This window comes from Labeo rohita, chromosome 2 (assembly GCF_022985175.1).
Source record: "Labeo rohita strain BAU-BD-2019 chromosome 2, IGBB_LRoh.1.0, whole genome shotgun sequence".
NCBI classification, from domain to species: Eukaryota; Metazoa; Chordata; class Actinopteri; order Cypriniformes; family Cyprinidae; genus Labeo; species Labeo rohita.
This window is the reverse complement of record NC_066870.1, coordinates 39,048,134-39,070,745: the sequence shown is the minus strand read 5'-3', so window position 1 is coordinate 39,070,745 and position 22,612 is coordinate 39,048,134. Positions and strand designations below refer to the sequence as shown.

Sequence of the window (22,612 nt, the reverse complement as noted above, 5' to 3'; positions counted from 1 at the left end):
CAGAGTTTGGTTTATAGTCTCTGTAATGTTCAACAATTCGACAAAAAATGATCATGACTTGTGGAACACAAAAGATGATGTTTTGAAGAATGCTGGTAAAGAAATGCATCCTAGCAACACCCTAGCAACCACCCATGCATCCTAACAGTTTTGGTCAACATTGACTTCCACTGTATGGACAAAAGACCAAAAATCCAATTTTCTATTCCACATTTGTTTACACAGGTTTGGAACGACCGGGATATATTATTATTATTATTATTATTTTATTTTTTGTTTTTATTTATTTATTTATTTATTTATTAGGTTTTTTTATTATTATTATTATTATTTTATTTTTTATTTTTATTTTTTATTTTTTTAATGTTTTTTTATTATTATTATTATTATTTTATTTTCTCTTCTGTGAGATATTTTGAAAAATATATAAAAAGTCAGTTTGGTCCACTGCTGACAAAATCATAATTTGCAGGATTAAACTAAACTAAAACTATTTTTTAAATTAAATTAAATTTAAATTTAATAATAAAGAAAAAACTTTAAGTGAAATAAAATGTAAACAATATTTAAAATAATGTAAACATATAACATATAAATAATATATAAAATATTTAGTTTTAAAACAGCCTTAAACTTATGTTAGTAACATTTCACATTTTCATTTAGTTTAACTTGATGCACTAAAATTACTAAAACTTAATTAAAATTTAATAAAATCTATTAAGAAAAAAAAAAATAAGAATGACAAGAATACAACAAAAATACTGAAACATTAAACGGAAAAATAGAATAATTTTTTTTTTTTTAATATATTAAAAAAAATTAATAGAATCTCTCAACGATGCTAAAATAAAACTACCAGTTTAGAACAGGGTAAATGATGTAAATGACGACATGTTTTTTTTTCCTGTGAGATAATTTAAAAAAAAAAATGAAAGTCAGTGGGGTCCATTGCTGACAAAATCATAATTGCAGGGTTAAATTAAATTTAAAATGTCATTAAAAACCCTAAGTGAACTAAAATATAATAAATAAAAAAAAAAAAAAAAAATTAAAATTATGTAAATATTATTTATTTATATATTATTTATTTATATATTATATATATATATATATATATATATATATATACATATATAATTTTATTATTTTTTTAAAAAAAGCCTTAAACTTATTTTAGAAACATTTCATATTTTTATTTAGTTTAACTTAATGCACTAAAATTACTAAAACTAAAATTAATAAAATCTAATAAGAACGACAAGAATACAACAAAATTACTAAAACTTTAACTAAACAGAAAATAGAAAATATAAAAAAATAATAAGAATAATAATTATAATAAAAATAAATGACGACATGTTTTTTCTTCCTCCTGTGAGATATTTAAAAAAAAAATTTGAAAGTCAGTGGGGTACACTGCTGACAAAATCATAATTTGCAAGGTTAAATTAAATTAAATTTAAATGTCATTTAAAAAAATAAAGTGAAGTAAAATATAATAAATAAAAACATAATAAAAATACATTAAAAATGATGTAAATATATAATAAACAAGTAATGTTTATTAAAAAATATATTTTTTAAAAACACCCTTAAACTTATTTTAGCTAGCTGCAAGGTAAAATTTGCACTAAAATTACTAAAACTAAAATATAATAATAATAAAATTAAACAAAATTACTAGGGCTGTCAACGATTAATCGCATACAAAATAAAAGTTTGAGTTTGCCTAATATATATGTGTGTACTGTGTGCAATTATTATGTATATATAAATACAAACACATTCATGTATATATTTAAGAAATATTTACAAGCATATGTATTTATTATAATTTTTATATAATTTATATTATATATAAATAAAATCATTTTGTATATTAATAACATATTTCTCATATATATACACATTAATTTGTGTGTATTTATATATACATAATAATTGCACACAGTACACACACATATATTAGGCAAACTCAAACTTTTATTTTGTATGCGATTAATCGTGATTAATCGTTGACAGCCCTAAAAATTACCAAAACTTTAACTTGTAAAATTGTAAAATAAATGTAAAATATATATATATATAATCTCTCGGTGGTGCTAAAATGAAACTGCATACCAGTTTGGAACATGGTAAATGATGTAAATGATAAGGAATGACCATTTGTAACCTAGGACCACAAAACCAGTCATAAGTGTCTATTTTAACCTGAGACAAACATTTCTTTTCCGCAGCAGCACACTGCATGGACACCAGGACAAAATCATTATTCTCTATTTGTACCAGCTATAAATAATAACAGCTTATTTTAGCATGCACTGTTCCTTTAAACATTGATCTCAGTGTGATTTCATGCCTGCTCTTTAACAAACAACAACACAAACATAAAGCAGCATCAGAGAGGGACAGTCGGCGTATGTTGCGCGGCTCGGACACGTGTTGTTTAGACGTGAGTAAGACCTGCTGTTGTTTTCGTCAGGGTAAAAGTCAACCGTGACAGAGATGCAATCATTAGAGCGTCCCGTCCGCAGCTCACAGGTGGACAGACGCATGCGAGCGCAGAGCGCAGCGTCATCTCTGAGTCTGTCCTCTGACAAACACCTACTGACACCTGTAACACTCGCCCACAACACGCCTACAGGTGCTGCTCCGTCACGTGAGCGCGTGTGAGCCAAGAACCTCCACTGTAAGACCAGAAACAAACTAAACAAGCACACGAATGCTCAAATAACACACAACACTTGTGAACTGTCACATTCATTTAAGTGCAGCAGATTATACAAAACAGGGTGGAGACTTGATTCTATACATCAGTTGGTGATTGGATGTTGAAGATGTGGGAGTGGCATTTGAAAACGGAGGCGGGTCTAAATGTGAGCTTGAAAATGATTGGATGAGTCCTGCGTACATCACACAAACCGTTCAAAAGAACAGCATTTATTTCAAATAGAAATGTAACATTTTAAATGTCATTACTATCACCTTTGATCAGTTAAAGGTGTTAGTTTCTTCTTTTTAAAATCTTAAAACTGTCAACAATAATAATAATCATAAATGTTTGTTGAGCAGCAAATCAGCATATTAGAATGATTCTGAAGGATCATGCGACACAACTGGAGTCATAATGCTGAAAATTCGGCTGCGCATCACAGAAATCAATTACATTTTACTAGATATTAACATAGAAAACAGCTATTTGAAATTAGAATAATATTTCATAATTTTTACTTTGATTTTGATAAAAATGACGCATGCTTGGTGAGCAGAAGAGACTAAAACACTTAAAACATTTTAAAAAAAAAAAAAAAACATTTTCCCCCCTAATAAATTGGATCCTTAATGAATCATGATTATTTTATTTTATTTTGTTATTTTTTGTGCAAGTGTTTGAGCGCAGATATCACGCTTTGTGCGCAGGACCTGCTGTTCTTAAAACTTCACAAAGACTCTGTGTCAGTCATTTAATGACTCACTCATAAAGTCTCTGCATGTTCAGTTTTAAGAACACTGGAAGAAAAATAAGACATGCTTTAGGTTTTTAGCAGAACTTCTGACAGTTTGAAGCATTTCTGTTCCGCTCTTTTTGATGGGTTCCCAGTCGAGGCGAGCGGCAGTAATCAGCCAGACTTTGAGTGACGCCTCAAACTTGCGCGCGAGTCTTCTGGTGAATTAAAGCGCCGGTAGGTGTCTGTCAGGCGGCCGCGGCTCTCGGGCCCTGCGGCACTGAACGCCATCAATCATCGGACTATTGGAAGACCTGAACGCGTGTTATATTTATACGGCACGTCCAGGAATTACCCAGCGCTAATCGATGATAGCTGGAGCGCTGTGAGGAGACGAGAGATGCTTATAAATCACACGAATGCTAAAGAGCCCGACTCTGCTCTGACCGTGTGCGGCTGACGCTTCACACCACGGGTTAGGAGATCTGACTCCATCACACGGAGGAGAAATCACTCAAAAAACATTATACAACCACAGGTTTTCAGATAATCATTGGCAGCAGCCCAGCAAACAGGAAACGTTCTCAGAACATTCTGGCAACGTAATGAACAAAATGAAAAAATATTGTTGAATTGTTGATAAATCATTGTTTATAAATGTTTTTCTGAAACATTTTAGTTGGACGTTCATCTAACGTTATTTTTAAACATTACTACTCAATTCAGATGGATTAGAGAACATTTAAAAGTCCCCATAATGTTTGTAAAATTATACAATTAAAAACTGAACCCTAAATGTTTTCTCTAATGTTTACATAACCAAAAATAAACATTTCTTAGAACATGATCTGAGAAGTAACATTTGAGTAACTTAATGGTAACGTTCACATAACCTAGAATTTATGTTTTTAAAAGATTTTTTTAAAAATTGAACTTTCTAAGAAGTAACATTTACATAAGTTAACAGGAGCGTTCAAATAACAAAAACTTTAAAAACTGGACATCTCGAAAGTTCTGAGAAGTAACATTTTCAGAACTTAATGAGAAATGTAGCATGACCAATAATAAACATTTTTAAAACATTTTTTTTAAATGACCAGTTTAACTTTGAGAAGTAACATTTTAGTTACTTAATCGTAACGTTTACATAACCTAGAATTAACATTTTTAAAACATTTTTTTTGTACCTTTTGAACTTTCTGAGAAGTGACATTTACATAACTTGATGAAAACAGTAACATAAACAATAATTTTTTTTTTTTTTTAATTGACCATTTTAACTTTCTGAGAAATAACCAAAAATAAACATTTAATAACTTATTAAATGTTAAATATTAATAAATCTAATAAACTTTTTAAACAATTAAAAAAAAAAAAAAAAAAGGACAATTTAAAAAAATAACATGTTCTTAATAAAAATGTTCAAATAACCAAAAATTAACACTTAAAAAAAAAAAAATACAGTTAGACATTTCATAACTTAATGAGAACAGTAACATAACCAATGATAAACGTTTAAAAAAAAAAAACATTTTGAACATTCCGTCAAGAAACGTTTTTATAACTTAATGAAAATATTCACAGAACTAAGCATAAATGTTTTTAAAACGCTAAAAAGGGACGTTCTGAACATTCTGAGAAGTAACATTTTAACTCAATGGGAACGTTCTTCAAACACATTTTCATTAGCTGCGACCATAGTATTCTTTGAAGTACCTCAGAGTACCATGTAAATTCTACAGTGTATGAATATGGCCATTCAGGACCATGGTATTCATCAAAGTACTATTGCATTATCAAGACTGGGTTGGTCCTAAGCTATGACTTGGCAACCATAAACAACATACCAATGAATATACTGATGAGACTAATGGACATTACAGCTTGAATTGTGTTTATTAATATTAATCAATTATTAAATGCACGTATTAATATTTTAATAAACCCATAGAGCACTCAAGGACGTCATATATGTTAGTGTTTCGCCAGTCAAAACACAAAGCAGTGTAAGAAAATCGCTGCTAAACACAGTCTTATTGCTTTAAATCTCAGATGCTTAGTTCTTCAGAACTCTTCTACTGACATGTTTATCACTTTACATATGTGCATGTGGAGCTCTAGTGATCGGAGCTGCTGCTGATTTACTCCTGTGCATCTGCATGCGTCCGATCAGTAAACGGAAAGCCATCGCTGAAGATCAGCAGCAACTTGATGAAGAGCAGCACAGCTGTGCTGTAAATCAGATTTGATGTACATATGCATACAGTACATACAGTCACTGAGTGAGCCATGCTGCCTCCTACAGGCCAACGGAGGAACTGACACACAAATACGAGAGACATCCACGTACAGCCACATTATTACTCTGGCATATGCACGGAAAACTAAGTTTCCAAGGTTATGCACTGATATATGCAATCGCTTGCTGTGATGTTTTGAGTTTTAAATGTCAAGAGCATAAATAATATATTAAAAATCACATCACACTCATGTAATAAAATCACTGAATCTGCGCAAAAATGTCAGTGTTGATATTAAATCTCACGCAAAAGTAACGCAATTGAACCTTGAATAACAACTAGTCATTATTCCATATGCATAGCAAAAAAATAAACACCTACTCAGAGTGACACACATTACGCACCATTATCTATGCATTCACACATATCGATTAAACCTCACTAATGTCCCTGATACACACAGGAAAATCTATTGTTCAGACAGCTAAAACGACCCTTTTAGGCTCCGTTTTGCGTCCCTTCGGGCTACAAGAGAACCAAATCTGAGTTGCATTGCAACTGATGGGCTTGTGTTGCATCCAAAATTTGTCCAACGGGCTCTGAATCTTTAAACAGACTATTTGCCACCGTCACGAGCAAACACAATTAGAGCTTGTTTAAAACCTCCATTTCTGAAGAGCGCGAGAACGCATGACATTTCAATGCGCTAGGAGCAAATGCAATGCACAGGGGTCTGATTTAGGACTTATGCACATGCATATCAGTATTATGAGGAGTGATTGACAGGTGCTGCCTCAGAATAAACGCCAGAGAAATCCATGCAATGCACAAATGTTCTGAAGCTTATCAAAACTTCAGTGAAGCGGCGCAATGTGTTTAATTTGTTCGAGAGAGCCACATTACATCCATTAATAAATCAATCCAACGAACTAATGCGTTTCATTAGACAGAAATCCATACTGAGTAACGCATCTGAGGTCACATTCCCACACACTCCCTCTTAAATTCTTCATCAAATCATCTCTTTCTACCGCATTAAAGTTCATGTTCACATCTGCGTTGGGTTTCTGAAGAACTATCATAAATCAATTTAAGAGCGCGGGCGGTGAGATCTGGACACAAACAGGTGCTTTCACTAAAGTCCGTTTATATCATCCAAACATCTCGCGCGACAAACAACCCGACTTTCAAAGCTTCGGGTTTGCGGTGATGTTTCTAAATCAGAACACGGAACCCGTCATTACCGGCCTGTCATTAGCGTTCTTCCGCTGCCCATCAAACTTTACGAGAGACTCCAAAACAAGCGGCGAATCACGCGACGCTCCACGGCGTGCCGGACCCAGACGCGCAAAGTGCCCGCGCTCTCAGCAACGCCAAGTTTACCGGAGACCTCGCCACGACCGAATCCCGAGTCTGAGGTAAACCAACACGAATCCACATGAGCTCTTACCTTTGAACACCTGCGCTCGCGCGGACACCAAGACGCCGATCGCGGTGAAGAGGCACGCCAAAAGTTTGTCCATCCTGGCGGTGTCGGTATCGTGAAGCCCGGACTGCCCGCGGGCCGAACTCTGTGCAGGTGCGGCTGTTTTGGGGAGGCTCTCGGTCGGTTTCAGGCTCTTGTGGAAGTGTTTCTCCGGCTCTCCCGGAGCCGTGCCGTGCCGTGCGCGTGTGGCGGGCGTGAGTGAGTGTGAGTTGTAGATTACCGGGCGGGCGGGCGGATGTGTTCTCCGGTAGAGGGTGTGCGGGAGCTTTGACTGGTTCTCTGGTGTCGTGCTTCATCTCCTCCCACTGAGAGCGAGATACAGCTGGACACTCCAGTCTGCGTTCATTCACAGCCCGATTTACTGCTGAGACTGAAAACTTTACACTCACTCACTCATAAACAACTTCAGCCTCTATCATTGCTTTATCATTCTGTTTATGTATCTGTCTGTCGTTCTTTATATCTATCTATCTTTGTTTATATATTGTCTCTCTGTCTGTCTATCGCTCTGTATAAATATTGTCCATCTATCTTTCTCTTTATATATTCTCTATCTATTATTTGATCTATCGCTCTGTTTATATATTATCTATCTGTCTATGTATCTTTTTGTTTATATATTGTCTATCTATCTATCTGTCTATCTATCGGTCTGTTTATATATTATCTATCTGTCTATCTATCTTTTTGTTTATATATTGTCTCTCTGTCTATCTATCGCTCTGTATAAATATTGTCCATCTATCTTTCTCTTTATATATTCTCTATCTATTATTTGATCTATCGGTCTGTTTATATATTATCTATCTGTCTATCTATCTTTTTGTTTATATATTGTCTATCTATCTATCTGTCTATCTATCATTATCTATCTGTCTATCTGTTTATATATTATCTATCTGTCTATCTATCTTTTTGTTTATATATTGTCTATTTATCTATCTGTCTATCTATCGGTCTGTTTATATATTATCTATCTATCTTTGTTTATATATTGTCTCTCTGTCTATCTATCTATCGCTCTTTTTAAATATTGTCCATCTTTCTCTTTATATATTGTCTATCTATTAATTGATCTATCGCTCTGTTTATATATTATCTATCTGTCTATCTATCTTTTTGTTTATATATTGTCTATCTATCTGTCTATCTATCGGTCTGTTTATATATTATCTATCTGTCTATCTATCTTTTTGTTTATATATTGTCTATTTATCTATCTGTCTATCTATCGGTCTGTTTATATATTATCTATCTATCTTTGTTTATATATTGTCTCTCTGTCTATCTATCTATCGCTCTCTTTAAATATTGTCCATCTTTCTCTTTATATATTGTCTATCTATTAATTGATCTATCGCTCTGTTTATATATTATCTATCTGTCTATCTATCTTTTTGTTTATATATTGTCTATTTATCTATCTGTCTATCTATCGGTCTGTTTATATATTATCTATCTGTCTATCTATCTTTTTGTTTATATATTCCATCTATTTATCTATCTTTTTGTTTATATATTGTCTATCATCTATCGTTCTGTTTATATAATCTATCTCTCTATCTATCGCTCTGTTTATATATTGTCTGTCTGTCTCTATCTATCACTGTTTAAATATTGTCCATCTATCTTTGTGTAAATATTGTCTATCCATCTATCTATTGCTCTATTTATATATTATCTATCCATCTATCACTGTTATGTATTATCTATCGCTGTTTATATATTGTCTATGTTTGTTTATATATTGTCTGTCTATCTATCTATCTATCTATCGGTCTGTTTATATATTATCTATCTGTCTGTCTATCTTTTTGTTTATATATTGTCTATTTATCTATCTATCTATCTATCGGTCTGTTTATATATTATCTATCTGTCTATCTATCTTTTTGTTTATATATTCTGTCTATTTATCTATCTTTTTGTTTATATATTGTCTATCATCTATCGTTCTGTTTATATAATCTATCTCTCTATCTATCGCTGTTTATATATTGTCTGTCTCTATCTATCTATCACTGTTTAAATATTGTCCATCTATCTTTGTGTAAATATTGTCTATCCATCTATCTATTGCTCTATTTATATATTATCTATCCATCTATCACTGTTATATATTATCTATCGCTGTTTATATATTGTCTATGTTTGTTTATATATTGTCTGTCTATCGCTCTGTTTAAATATTGTCTATCTATCTTTTTGTTTATATATTGTCTATCTATCTATCTATCTATCGGTCTGTTTATATATTATCTATCTATCTTTGTTTATGTGTTTTCTCTGTCTATCTATCTATCACTCTGTTTAAATATTGTACATCTATCTTTCTCTTTATATATTGTCTATCTATTAATTGATCTATCGCTCTGTTTATATATTATCTATCTGTCTATTTTTTTGTTTATATATTGTCTATCTTTTTGTTTATATATTGTCTATCATCTATCGTTCTGTTTATATAATCTATCTCTATCTATCGCTCTGTTTATATATTGTCTGTCTGTCTCTATCTATCTATCTATCATCTATCTTTCTGTTTATATATTGTCCATCTATTTATCTATTGCTCTGTTTATATATTATCTATCTGTTTGTTTATATATTGTCTATCTATCGCATTGTTTATATATTATCTGTCTATCATCTATCCATTTATATATTGTCTATCTATTGCTCTGTTTATATTATCTATCGTTTTGTTTATATATTGTCTGTCTATCAATCTATCTATTGCTCTGTTAATATATTATCTATCTATATATCTTTTTGTTTATATATTGTCTATTGCTGTTTATATATTATCAATCTATATATCGCTCTGTTTATATATTATCTATATCTTTTTGTTTATATATTGTCTGTCTATCTATCGCTCTGTTTATATATTATCTATCCATCTATCTATCTCTCTAGCTATCGTTCTATCTATACATCTGTTTATATATTATCTATCGTTCTATTGCTCTGTTTATATATTATCTATTTATATCTGTCTCTGTCTATCCATCCGTCCGTCTATCTAGCCAAGTCAGTTTAATTTTTATGATTTCAAAGCAACTTTACAGAAACATGTTGAGGCAGTAATTCTGCAAGTTCCTCATTTTAGCAATTCAGTTATAAGAATATGATGCTTTAATATGTTTGCCTGCTTTTCTGTGTGTGAATATAGTGCGGATGCATGTTTCTAAGATTAGCTGGAGTCACAGAACTAATCATTAGCCTGAACCTTAAGAGCGTGAGCATAAGCATGCTGTGTACATACGTTCCTGCTGAGCTCCAGAGCACAACTCTCCAGTAATTAGTCATCTCGTGTTAAACACTCCTGTTTCCAGACGGCACGAGGGTTTGAAGGTTCCGCCACATAATTGGAGTCTGGAGACAAACACGGCTCCGGACTGAAATCAGATCATACACAAACAATCTCTCGCTCTATAAGTGAATCATATTTTAAGAAACAACAGAGATATGGGTGAGATTAAAAAAAAAAAAAGAAGAAATGATGGGATTTAAGTGCCATAAAACAAGCCAATAAAAACTAGCAAACACAAAACAGTCAAAAACAGTAAACTGATGTGCAGCCATAAAGCCCGTTCAACTGAGAACAGCCTCAAATATGCTATGACTGATATAGGAAATAAAAATGCAATCTTCTTTTGGATCCAGCAGCGAGCGTAATGGCATTTTCTTTTATGAGATTAAGCTACAATAATCCTGAGACGTTATTAAGATAATACTCCCGAGTTACCGTGACAGGATCAGCGCAATCTGAGCGCTTTCATGTAAAATGCACAAACGAGCGCCACTCAAAGCGATTTAGCACACGCATTCTGTTGCGTCGTCATTCGGCGAAACAAAACAACAAAGAAAAGGGAAACTATTGACAAAGCTGGCAGAAAGCACACGACTAAAGTGTTGAAAGCGGCGAAATGGCCTCCTGTGATTGGCAGCTTTCCCGCTCATTTGACGAGGCGTCTTGACGGCGCATAATTTGTAAGAACTCCCGCGGACTCCTGCGGAGAAACGCGCTGCTCCGCAAAATGTCACGCATTCGTCACTGCCATCGGAGCTGCTGCGCCCTAAAGCTGTTCAAGAGACGATTCAGAAAGTTTCTTCTGCGTGCAACGCACAGGCCACGGAGCAATCTCTGAAATGCATTAAAAGTGCATGCACATCTGTGTGCACGCCGTGCATTAACCTGATTGAATGCTGAGAACGTGTCCTGCTAATTAGCTTACTCCACTGACCTTCCTCAAAGGTCTCAGCATCATTACTTGATTAGCTGATTGGCGGCCATGTTTAATATTTTGTGTTATCGTGTCGCACTGATTAAATATGCCAGCCTGACCTTGGCAGTGATGGAGCCCTTGAGTCCAATATTACGGACGGCGCAAGGTGAGTCTCGCGCTAAAGGACGGAACGACCCGCTGTGATTTAAAACTGAACGACTCGAACTATCATGACAAACTCAACTCAAGTGAAAACGGGCCTGGTTGATGTAGTTTTGAGCTTGCACCCATAGAGGGAGCTGTTGCTCCTCAAACGCAAATACATCAGTCAGAATTTGATTTCTAATCCGTTTTATTGGCAAGGCGAAATTACTTCTGTGATTTGCCACATTATTTTTACATCTCTTGAGTAGTTTTATACTGCAAAAATCAGTTCATTTCCCAGTGCATGAGTTTAAAATGGTGCCAAAACAGTTGTTTGGACATGCAAGTCACTTAAAAATATCTAAATGTTTTGTTTTTTATTTGCAATGACATTTTCTTCAGTGATGCATTGACATTCAGACATTTATCATTTACTACATCACGCTGTAATTAATATACTCCACTCGTTTCATTTTATTTCATTACTTTTTTGTATTTGTTTTGTTTTTTATTTTTTGGTTTTTATGCAGTGTCACTATTGTTCCTAATCAGTTCCTGATTAGTTCTCGCTGTAGACTTAATTGTTGTTAAAATACCAATAAAAAGGAGAATAGTAAATAATTGCATTTATTTATTTATTTATGCAATATCACTATTGTTATTAATTGGTATAGTGTAAATTGCTATTAAAATAATAACCAATAAAATAGAGAACAGTAATGTAATGATGATATTCAGACTTTTATCATTGTAATTTTTAATTATATTTTTATTTTTAGTGCTATAATTAACATTTATTTATTTATTTATTTATGGTAAAATGCTGTTAAAATAGTGACCAATAAAAAAGAGATCTATAATTTTCCTATCATGCTTTAATTAATATACTGCACACATTTTATTTTATTTTATTTTATTTTATTTTATTTTATTTTTTTATTTTATTTTATTGTTTGATTTTATTTTTGGTTTGTATGCAATGTCACTATTGTTCCTAATTAGTTTTTGTTGTAGACTTAATTGTTGTTAAAATACCAATAAAAATGAGAATAGTAATGCAATGATATACAGTTATTTAACATTTTCATTTATAATTTTCTTCCATAGTGGAGGAAATATGGCATTTATTTTATTTTATTTTATTTTATTTTATTTTATTTTATTCAGGGTTTTTTATGGTTTTTATGCCATACCACTATTGTTATAAATTATTATTTACCAGTAAAAAAGAGAACAGTAATGCAATGACGTTCAGACATTTATCATTTTCTTACATCATGCTATAATTAATATACTGCACACATTTTATTTTATTTTATTTTATATGCAATACCTTTATTGTGCTGTAGACCTAATTCTTGTTAAAATAGCAATAAGAAAGAGAATAATAATGCAATGACATTCAGACATTTATTTTGTGTTATAATTAATATACTACACCCATTTTGTTTTATTTAATTTTTTATCATATTTGATTTATTTTATTTTTTTTTATTTTATTTTTTTTATGTGCTGTAGACTTAATTCTTGTTAAAATAAAAAAGAGAATAGTATTGCAATGACATTCAGACATTAAGACTATAATTAGCATCTTGCACATGTATTTTTGTTTTCAGTTTAGTTATGGTTTGTATGCAATGCCAATTATTGTTCTTATTTGCTGTTAAAACACCAAACAAGAACAGTAATACAATAACATGCAGATATTTTTTAGTGTGAATAAAGTGTCTGAATAGTTTTAGGCGCGCCGTACGTGTGTTATCTTAACTGAGAAGTTTGTCAGCTGAAGTTTTGTTCGTTGCTATTTGAATCGCATTGACTGAGCGCTGGACTGTTTTTCAATCATTTTCAAAACAGAGCGTTTATTGTTTAATTGAAGCGTCTGAGTGTTGAAACGTCTCTAGAGACGAGTCAATCTCAGTGACAGGAACAACAAAGCCTGCAGTGGGACGGTGCGCTTGGAATAACTGCGGCTCAGTCCGGATCAGATCGACTGCGGCGTCTGTCAGCGTGAGTTTGTCAATAATAACCTGTGATAAATCACACATAACAACTGCGTGTCAGATGTCGGTCTGGATGTTTGAGGCGTTTCTTCATTTGTCTGACCACAGCTCGATGCTTCTGTTGTTTTGAAGGGTTTATGTTTATGTTTACAGTGCGTTTGGTTAATAATGTGTTTAGAAGAGGAAGCATCTCTGTTTATGTCTGTAAACTGACATATTGAGATGACAGGCTGAATTAGTTTATTGTTGACTTGTTAAAATAGGACTGTCTAAAAGTTTTCCTCATTGTTTCTGCATCAAACTATGGATGTGATTTGATGTTTGTTGTGACTGTGATAATCTCAGTTTAATGTGTTTCCAAAACCCACACTGACAAACAAGATATCAGATGTTGGAGACAAAATGAAGTTGCTGTATTTGTGGATACAGATGCTTGAACCTGCTATAGAGGACAGAAAATGATTTACACTTTTGCAGAACAAAATATCTAAACTTTCTTAAATCAAGATATATTTTACTTAAGAAGCACAATGAATTTAACAAGTGTTATTTTCTGAAAATTAGATGAGTTTTTGCTTAAAACAGTGTGATTTTTTTTTTTTTTTTTTTTTTTTTTTTTTTTAGTTTTAAATAATATTTTATTTTATATATATATATATTTTTAATATACTTTTTAAAATTATTTTTAATAAAATAATTAATAATTTTGATGCTTTTTTCTTTTTTTAAGTCATTTTGATTCTCCAGTAAGTGTGATTTTAATGAAAAGTTTTGGATTTTTTTTTTCACCACTAACAATTTTTTTTTTTTCTGTTAAAGCATAAATGCATTTAATTTTGATGTTTTTTTTTTGTTGTTGTTGTTGTTGTTGTTGTTTTGTTTGTTTGTTTGTTTGTTTGTTTGTTTTTTGTTTTAACAAGACTAATTTTGATTTTCCAGTAAATTTAATTTTAATTTAAAAGGTTGGGAATGTGTTTTTTTTGTTTTGTTTTTTTAATAGATGTTTTTTTTTTTGTTTTGTTTTTTTTAAGCACAAATGCATTTTATTTGCTTATTTTATTTTATTTATTTTTTTATTTTTTTGGTTTATTTTGTTTTGTTTTGTTTTAACAAGTATATTAAGTAATTTTGATTTTCCAGTAAAAGTTTTGGGATTTTTTGGTTTATTTTTTTCTTACTAACAGATATTTTTCTGTTTAAGCACAAATGCATTTTATTTTGCTTTTTTTTTTTTAACAAGACATTGGGAAATATATAATTTTGTTTAATTATTATTATTATTTTATTATTTTACCACTAACAGATATTTGTCTGTTTTCTTTTTTTTTTTTTTTTTTTTTTTTTTTTTAACAAGTTTTTTAAGTAACTTTGACTTTCCAGTAAATGTAATTTTACTTTAAAAGTTTTTGGATTTTTTTTCCCCCACTAACAGATATTTGTTTGTTTAAGCATAAATGCATTTAATGTTGATGCTCTTTTTTATTATTTTTTTTTAACAAGACTTAGTATTTTAATTCATTTTGATTTTAAGTCATTTTCATTTTCCAGTAAATGTAATTTTAATTTAAAAGGTTGTTTTTTTTTTTTTTTTTTTACCACTAACAGATATTTTTCATTTATTGTTGATGCTTTAAAAAAAAATAATTATTTATTTATTTATTTATTTAACAAGACTTAGTATTTTAAGTGATTTTGATTCTCCAGTAAATGTATCTTGATTTAGGAATGTTTAGATATTTGTACTGGAAGACAAGACTGACTTTTTGCAGTGTCATTTTTACAGGTCAAGTCTTTTTTTGTTTGTGAATCTGTAGTTTCTTGTACAGAAATCCTGAAGTTTAGTGACTGAGATGTTTGTGTTTGTGTGTTGATTGTGTGTACAGTCTTGTTTCTCGGTGTGTTTGTGAGCGGTGAGGTCAGTCCTTCACCCTCCATGAACACACAGAATCTAAGACTGGCAGCTTAAAGACGACAGAAATAGCGTTGAGCCGCTGCAGCTGATCTTGTGCGTCGGTTCGAGGTTTTTTATCGTGCGTTTGAAGCTGATTGAGACCTTATCATAACCCGCCCGAATCAAGAGCGCGTATTAAAACCACAATAAAAAGCCAGGCTGTAACTTACGATTGTCTTTTTTATGGTCTCGTCTCACGCCAGTAAATGTGAAGATCTTATAAATCCAGAGAAGAACGTTTTATTGCTCAGGTCGCTCCTTCACAGCCCCGGAAACACACTTCCCACCAATATTTCATTTACATATCAACTTTGTCTCAGGTTTTCCTCCTAAAATTCCTTCGAAATATAAAATAGACAGTTAATGTTCCAAAAATATTTGTGCAGCTCTTTTAAAAGTAGCTTTCGTTATGTAATTCAGTTTTATTTAGATGTGTTTGTCATGTGTCAGTAAGACTCATAATTAGCTGTCGGCTGAACATAATAACTCAACATAGAAGATATAAAGTTGCTTTTAAATTGATTTTAAATATTAATTTGCAAAACACCCATTAATGTGCCTTGTGCATTATTTAATTATCGGGTTGTCTTGAGAAAGAAAACTACTGATCTACTTAAACTTTTTATTCTTCTTCTTCTTAGCCTAGCAACATGCCATTAACATGCTAAGCATGGTAGAAACATGCTAACAACTTGCTAATCATGCTAGCAACATGCTAGTAACATACTAATCATGCTAGAAAAATGCTAACAACTTGTAAATTATGTTAAAAACATGTTAACAACTTGCTAATCATGCTAGCAACATGCTAGAAACATGCTAGCAATGTGATAATCATGCTAGCAACATGCTAGTAACACACTAAGCATGCTAGAAACATGTTAACAACTTGATAATCATGCTAGGAACATGCTAGTAACACACTAATCATGTTAGAAACATGTTAGCAACTTGCTAATCATGCTAGTGACATACTAATACCTTGCTAATCATGCTAAAAACATGCTAGTAACATACTAATCATGCTAGAAACATGTTAACAACTTGCTAATCAAGCTAGCAACATGCTAGTAACATACTAATCATGTTAGAAACATGCTATCAACTTGATAATCTTACTAGAAACATGCTAGCAACATGCTAGGAACTTGTTAATAGTGCTAGCAACATGCTAGTAACTTGCTAATCATGTTAGAATCATGGTAGTAACTTGCTAATCATGCTAGGGACATGCTAATACCTTGTTAATCATGCTAAAACATGCTAGTAACATACTAATCATGCTAGAAACATGCTAACAACTTGCTAATCATGCTAGCAACATTCTAGTAACATACTAATCATGCTAGAAAAATGCTAACAACTTGTAAATTATGTTAAAAACATGTTAACAACTTGCTAAACATGCTAGAAACATGCTAGCAATGTGATAATCATGCTAGCAACATGCTAGTAACACACTAAGCATGCTAGAAACATGTTAGCAACTTGCTAATCATGCTAGCAACATGCTAGTAACACACTAATCAAGTTAGAAACATGTTAGCAACTTGCTAATCATGCTAGTGACATGTTAATACCTTGCTAATCATGCTAAAAACATGCTAGTAACATACAAATCATGCTAGAAACATGCTAACAACTTGCTAATCATGCTAGCAACATGCTAGTAACATACTAATCATGTTAGAAACATGCTATCAACTTGATAATCTTACTAGAAACATGCTAGCAACATGCTAGGAACTTGTTAATAGTGCTAGCAACATGCTAGTAACTTGCTAATCATGTTAGAATCATGGTAGCAACTTGCTAATCATGCTAGTGACATGCTAATACCTTGCTAACCATGCTAAAAACATGCTAGTAACATACTAATCATGCTAGAAACATGCTAACAACTTGCTAATCATGCTAGCAACATGCTAGTAACATACTAATCATGCTAGCAACATGCTAGTAACATACTAATCATGCTAGCAACATGCTATCAACTTGATAATCTTACTAGAAACATGCTAGCAACATGCTAGGAACTTGTTAATAGTGCTAGCAACATGCTAGTAACTTGCTAATCATGTTAGAATCATGGTAGTAACTTGTTAATCATGCTAGTGACATGCTAATACCTTGTTAATCATACTAAAACATGCTAGTAACATACTAATCATGTTAGAAACATGTTAACAACTTGCTAATCATGCTAGCAACATGCTAGTAACATACTAATCATGCTAGAAAAATGCTAACAACTTGTAAATTATGTTAAAAACATGTTAACAACTTGCTAATCATGCTAGCAACATGCTAGAAACATGCTAGCAATGTGATAATCATGCTAGCAACATGCTAGTAACACACTAAGCATGCTAGAAACATGTTAGCAACTTGATAATCATGCTAACAATATGCTTGTAACACACTAATCATGTTAGAAACATGTTAACAACTTGCTAATTATGCTAGTGACATGCTAATACCTTGCTAATCATGCTAAAAACATGCTAGTAACATACTAATCATGTTAGAAACATGCTAACAACTTGCTAATCATGCTAGCAACATGCTAGTAACATACTAATCATGCTAGAAACATGCTATCAACTTGATAATCTTACTAGAAACATGCTAGCAACATGCTAGGAACTTGTTAACAGTGCTAGCAACATGCTAGTAACTTGCTAATCATGTTAGAATCATGGTAGTAACTTGCTAATCATGCTAGTGACATGCTAATACCTTGCTAATCATGCTAAAAACATGCTAGTAACATACTAATCATGCTAGAAACATGCTAACAACTTTCTAATCATGCTAGCAACATGCTAGTAACATACTAATCATGCTAGCAACATGCTATCAACTTGATAATCTTACTAGAAACATGCTAGCAACATGCTAGGGACTTGTTAATAGTGCTAGCAACATGCTAGTAACTTGCTAATCATGTTAGAATCATGGTAGTAACTTGTTAATCATGCTAGTGACATGCTAGTACCTTGCTAATCATGCTAAAAAAATGCTAGTGACATACTAATCATGCTAGAAACATGTTAACAACTTGCTAATCATGTTAGCAGCATGCTAGTAAAATGCTAAGCATGCTAGAAACAAGATTAGCAACATGCTAACAACTTGCTAATCATGCTAGCAACATCTATCTATATCTAAAAAGCCTGCATTCAAACTTTAACCTTTTAAAAATTTCAAACTGAAAACCATCAAACTTAAAACTTTTTAAAACTTTTCAAACTTTCTGGTCCGGCTTTCTCAAGCCAACTTAGAGTTTGTCTTGACAAACTTTTTTTTTATCTAGATTTATTTGATGTTTGCACTGCAAAAAAATGCAGCTTGTAAAATGTATATGTAAAATTCTTATTTAATGTCAAAACAACAACAACAAAAACGCACTTCACTGCAAAAAATGGACTGTTTTGCTTACTGTATTTTTGTCTTATTTTCTAAAGAATTGTATGCAATTAATTAAACGATGTTTAAAACTAAAAAAAATATTTGCCAGTGTATTAAAAAATAATAATCTTGTTTTCCCCTTGAGTTGAAGTTTATTGGCAGATTTTCCTGTTGTTGTTTTAATTTTGGAGTAGAAAGACTGAAGTAATCTTTACTCCAGTAATCTTTGTTTTAGTGTGTTGTGCTGTACAGTCTCAGCAATGAGATTATGACGGAAAATATGACAACGGGTCGGCTTAACTGTACTTTCAGTCGTAATGCGGCTGCACATTGATATATATAGACATGCAGTATATATGAGCGCCAACTCTTGAGTTCAGCATGCCAGAGATTTTTAAGAATCACAGAGATACTATATAGTTTTAGATTTGATTTTGTTTCAAGTAACTCAAATGTTTTGTTCTGGTTTTAGTTAATTGTGGCATATTTCAGTTTATTTCAAGCAATAAATATGTTGTTATATAGTTTTAGTTCATTCATTATTATGTTCTAGTTTTAGTTCGATTCAGGTTTCTGCACTGTTATTTTCATATACAGTTCTTGTTAATATTTTGAATTAGATTTTAATTTTATTTTTCCTGTTTTCACTTTAATTTTAGTTAACATTTTAGTAATTTAGTTTATATTAGTTTTGTATTTTTTTTGTATTGGTTATAAAACAATATTTTCTATTAACTATTTTATTATTTTTTTATTATTTTGTTATTTATTTTATTGTTTAATTTTATGTGATTTTAGATATTTTAGTACTTCAATTTAATTTGCCTTGGAAACTTGATTTTGTTTTTTTTTTTAATTCTTTTCTTTTATTTATTTATTTATTTTATTTTATTTTACAGGTAACTGAAATTTTTTGTTTTATAGTTAATTGTTGCTTTTGTTTTTGCACATATATATATATATATTTTTTTTTATCATATTTTATTTCAACATTTATTAAAACATATTGTTTTATAGTTTTAGTTTTAGCTGACAGTAACACCTCCGGCATGCATGTCTGCTAATGGCAGCGTATATAAATACATCTGAGCGTGTGTGTAGAAAAGGGTTTAATGACTTTGCAGTGATTCCATTACTTATCTGCATTAACGGCCTTCGCTTCAGCTGTAGTGACAATGACAGCTGCTCATGCAAACGTCAGTCTGAGCGCTTTAGCATCGGTATCTCCTCCTGAACCAGAGCGGAGGAAGATTCAGAGCTCAAAACCGGAGCTAAATGGAGAAAGTCATCAACGTTCTGCACGCTTTTTACCTGGAATTAAACATTTTTCAGAAAGATGTTTCTCTTGAGGCAGAACATCTCGAAGCATCACGCGAGCAGCGACGCCGCTCCGAGAACCGCCGGACGCAAACCGAACTCTGATGACTCGAAGAGGCAGATGCGACGAAAACCCAGCTGCATTGAAAATTTATCATCGGTCGATCGGATCCGCAAACATGCGACCAGACATTTGGGCTTCAGCACGCTCAGCCTGGCCATGCGAGGTCTGGAGGAGACACCGGACGAACTGTGGGAGCTCCAGGAGCTCCAGAAGCTCAACCTCTCCTTGAACGCTCTCTCCGCTCTCCCGTCCGGTTTGGGGAATCTGGAGAACCTGGTGATCCTTAACCTGTGGGGGAACGAGCTGCTCAGCCTCCCGCCGGAGATCGGACGACTCGGGAAGCTCCGCGTGCTCTTCGCTCACAGGAACCGTCTGAGCGACGTTCCAGAGGAACTTGGACTCTGTGCCAACCTGGAGGTCCTGAGTTTGGCCAACAATCAGATCAGCGTGCTTCCCAACAGCCTGTCGGAGCTCCGCAAGCTCACCAAGCTCAACCTGAGCCACAACCGCATCCAACACATCCCGGCCTGCGTCTACAGCATGAGGAGTCTTGTGTTCCTACATCTGGCCAACAACCGTCTGGAGAACCTGGCTGATAAGATCCAGGAGCTGGTGAACCTGAAGATCCTGATCGTGGAGCAGAATTCGTTGCATGCCCTTCCCAGGACGCTGTGTTGTCTGACGGGGCTGGAGCTGCTTAACGTGGACTTCAATGAGCTGCAGAGCGTTCCTGACGAGATCTACAAGCTCCGGAGGCTGGAGAAGCTCGCCTGCCATCCTCTGGATAAAGGTCTGCATATCGTCCACAACCCGCTGGTCAAACCCATTAAAGAGGTTCTGCAAGGAGGTCTGAAAGGACTTTATAACTACCTCAAACCTGCATGAAGATCAGTCACAAATCAAACTGTTTGTAAGTCAGTGCACTGCAAAAACAACTTTCTGTCTCAGTGTTTTTGTCTTGTTTTTCAGTTCAGATGTCTAAGCATTTTTAAATAAAGGTATATGTGACCCTGGACCACAAAACCAGTCATAAGTATCATCACGGGTATAGCTGTAGCAATAGACAAAAATACACTGTATGGGTCAAAATGATCGATTTTTCTTTTATCATTAGCATATTAAGTAAAGATCATGTTCCATGAAGATATTTTGTAAATTTCCTACCATAAATATATCAAAACTTAATTTTTTATTAGAAATATGCATTGCTAAGAACAACTTTAAAGGTGATTTTCTCAATATTGTGATTTTTTTTTTTTTTTTTTTTTTTTTTTTTTTTTTTTGCACCCTCAGATTCTATATTTTTAAAATATTGTCCTATCCTAACAAACTATACATCAATGGAAAGTTTATTTATTCAGCTTTCTGAAAAATGAAATCTCAGTTTCCAAAAGTTGACCCATATGACTGGTTTTGTGCTCCTGCATCACATTTTTACTAATGACTTTAGTCTTGATTTCTAAAAAAATTTGTGAATTTGTTTGAAACAAGAAAATCTCTGCCAGTATTTGTTTTCCCTTTGAATTTAGCTTATTTTTCTGACCTTGTAGGCAGATATTTTTCTTGTTTAAAATATAAATTAGCTTATTTTTAAAACATTTGTCAAAAAACAATTTTTTATGTCTTAAGTCATTTTGCTTCTTCAGTAAATGTGTGTTGATTTAAGAATATTTAGATATTTTTATTGGAAAACCAGAGAAAAATCCTGAGGAAGGATTTTGGTTTTTCTTTTTTTATTATTATTATTATTTTTTTTTTTCAGTGTGTACGGACATAATAAAAAAAAAATTTTAAAATAAAAAAAAACACAAAGTCATTATGTGCCTTTTTAACATTTGCACTGTTAGAAATATATATATTTTTTTAATTAAATAAAACAAAGATTATAACATTTAATATAAGTCTTTCTCTTTTAATATTTCATCTTTAATTAAAAAATTAAACAGCATTTCTTTGTATTTATTAGCAACTTCTGAGTGGAAAAATATATGTAAGTAAACCAAAAACAATAGAGTATATTTTACAAGCAAATACCATTTTAGTCTTTCAACTTCAATATGTAATCTAATTTTCTAGCAATTTCTAAACATTTTCAAATAAAGATACATTAACTAATGACTTAAGTTTTGTTTTCTGAAAATTGTTGCAATTTGTTTCAAACTAAAAAAATATTTGTTTTCCCTTTGAATTTAGTTTATGTAGGCAGATTTTTTTGTTTGTTTTAAATATAAATTAGCTTATTTTTAAACAATTTTTCAGAAAACAATAATTTATATCTTAAGCCATTTTTGCGTAGATATTTTTACTGGAAAACA

At 32.2% G+C, this 22,612-nt stretch overlaps 2 protein-coding genes across 3 annotated transcripts in view; one reads left to right on the top strand and one right to left on the bottom strand.

Moving 5' to 3' along the window:
- The window catches only part of LOC127173883 (receptor-type tyrosine-protein phosphatase mu), a 228,799-nt gene extending 221,370 nt beyond the window's left edge, over positions 1-7,429 (bottom strand). For both annotated transcript variants that reach the window (XM_051123958.1, XM_051123950.1), the window contains exon 1: positions 7,140-7,429. In XM_051123958.1, coding sequence (XP_050979915.1) covers positions 7,140-7,212 — 73 coding nt within the window. In that variant the 5' untranslated portion in view covers positions 7,213-7,429. The remainder of the gene's footprint in view (positions 1-7,139) is intronic.
- Positions 7,430-20,252: 12,823 nt separating this feature from the next.
- LOC127173927 (leucine-rich repeat-containing protein 30) lies at positions 20,253-21,182 on the top strand. Its single transcript, XM_051124023.1, has one exon. The coding sequence runs from the start codon at positions 20,253-20,255 to the stop codon at positions 21,180-21,182; it is 930 nt and encodes a 309-aa protein (XP_050979980.1).
- Positions 21,183-22,612: the final 1,430 nt, after the last annotated feature.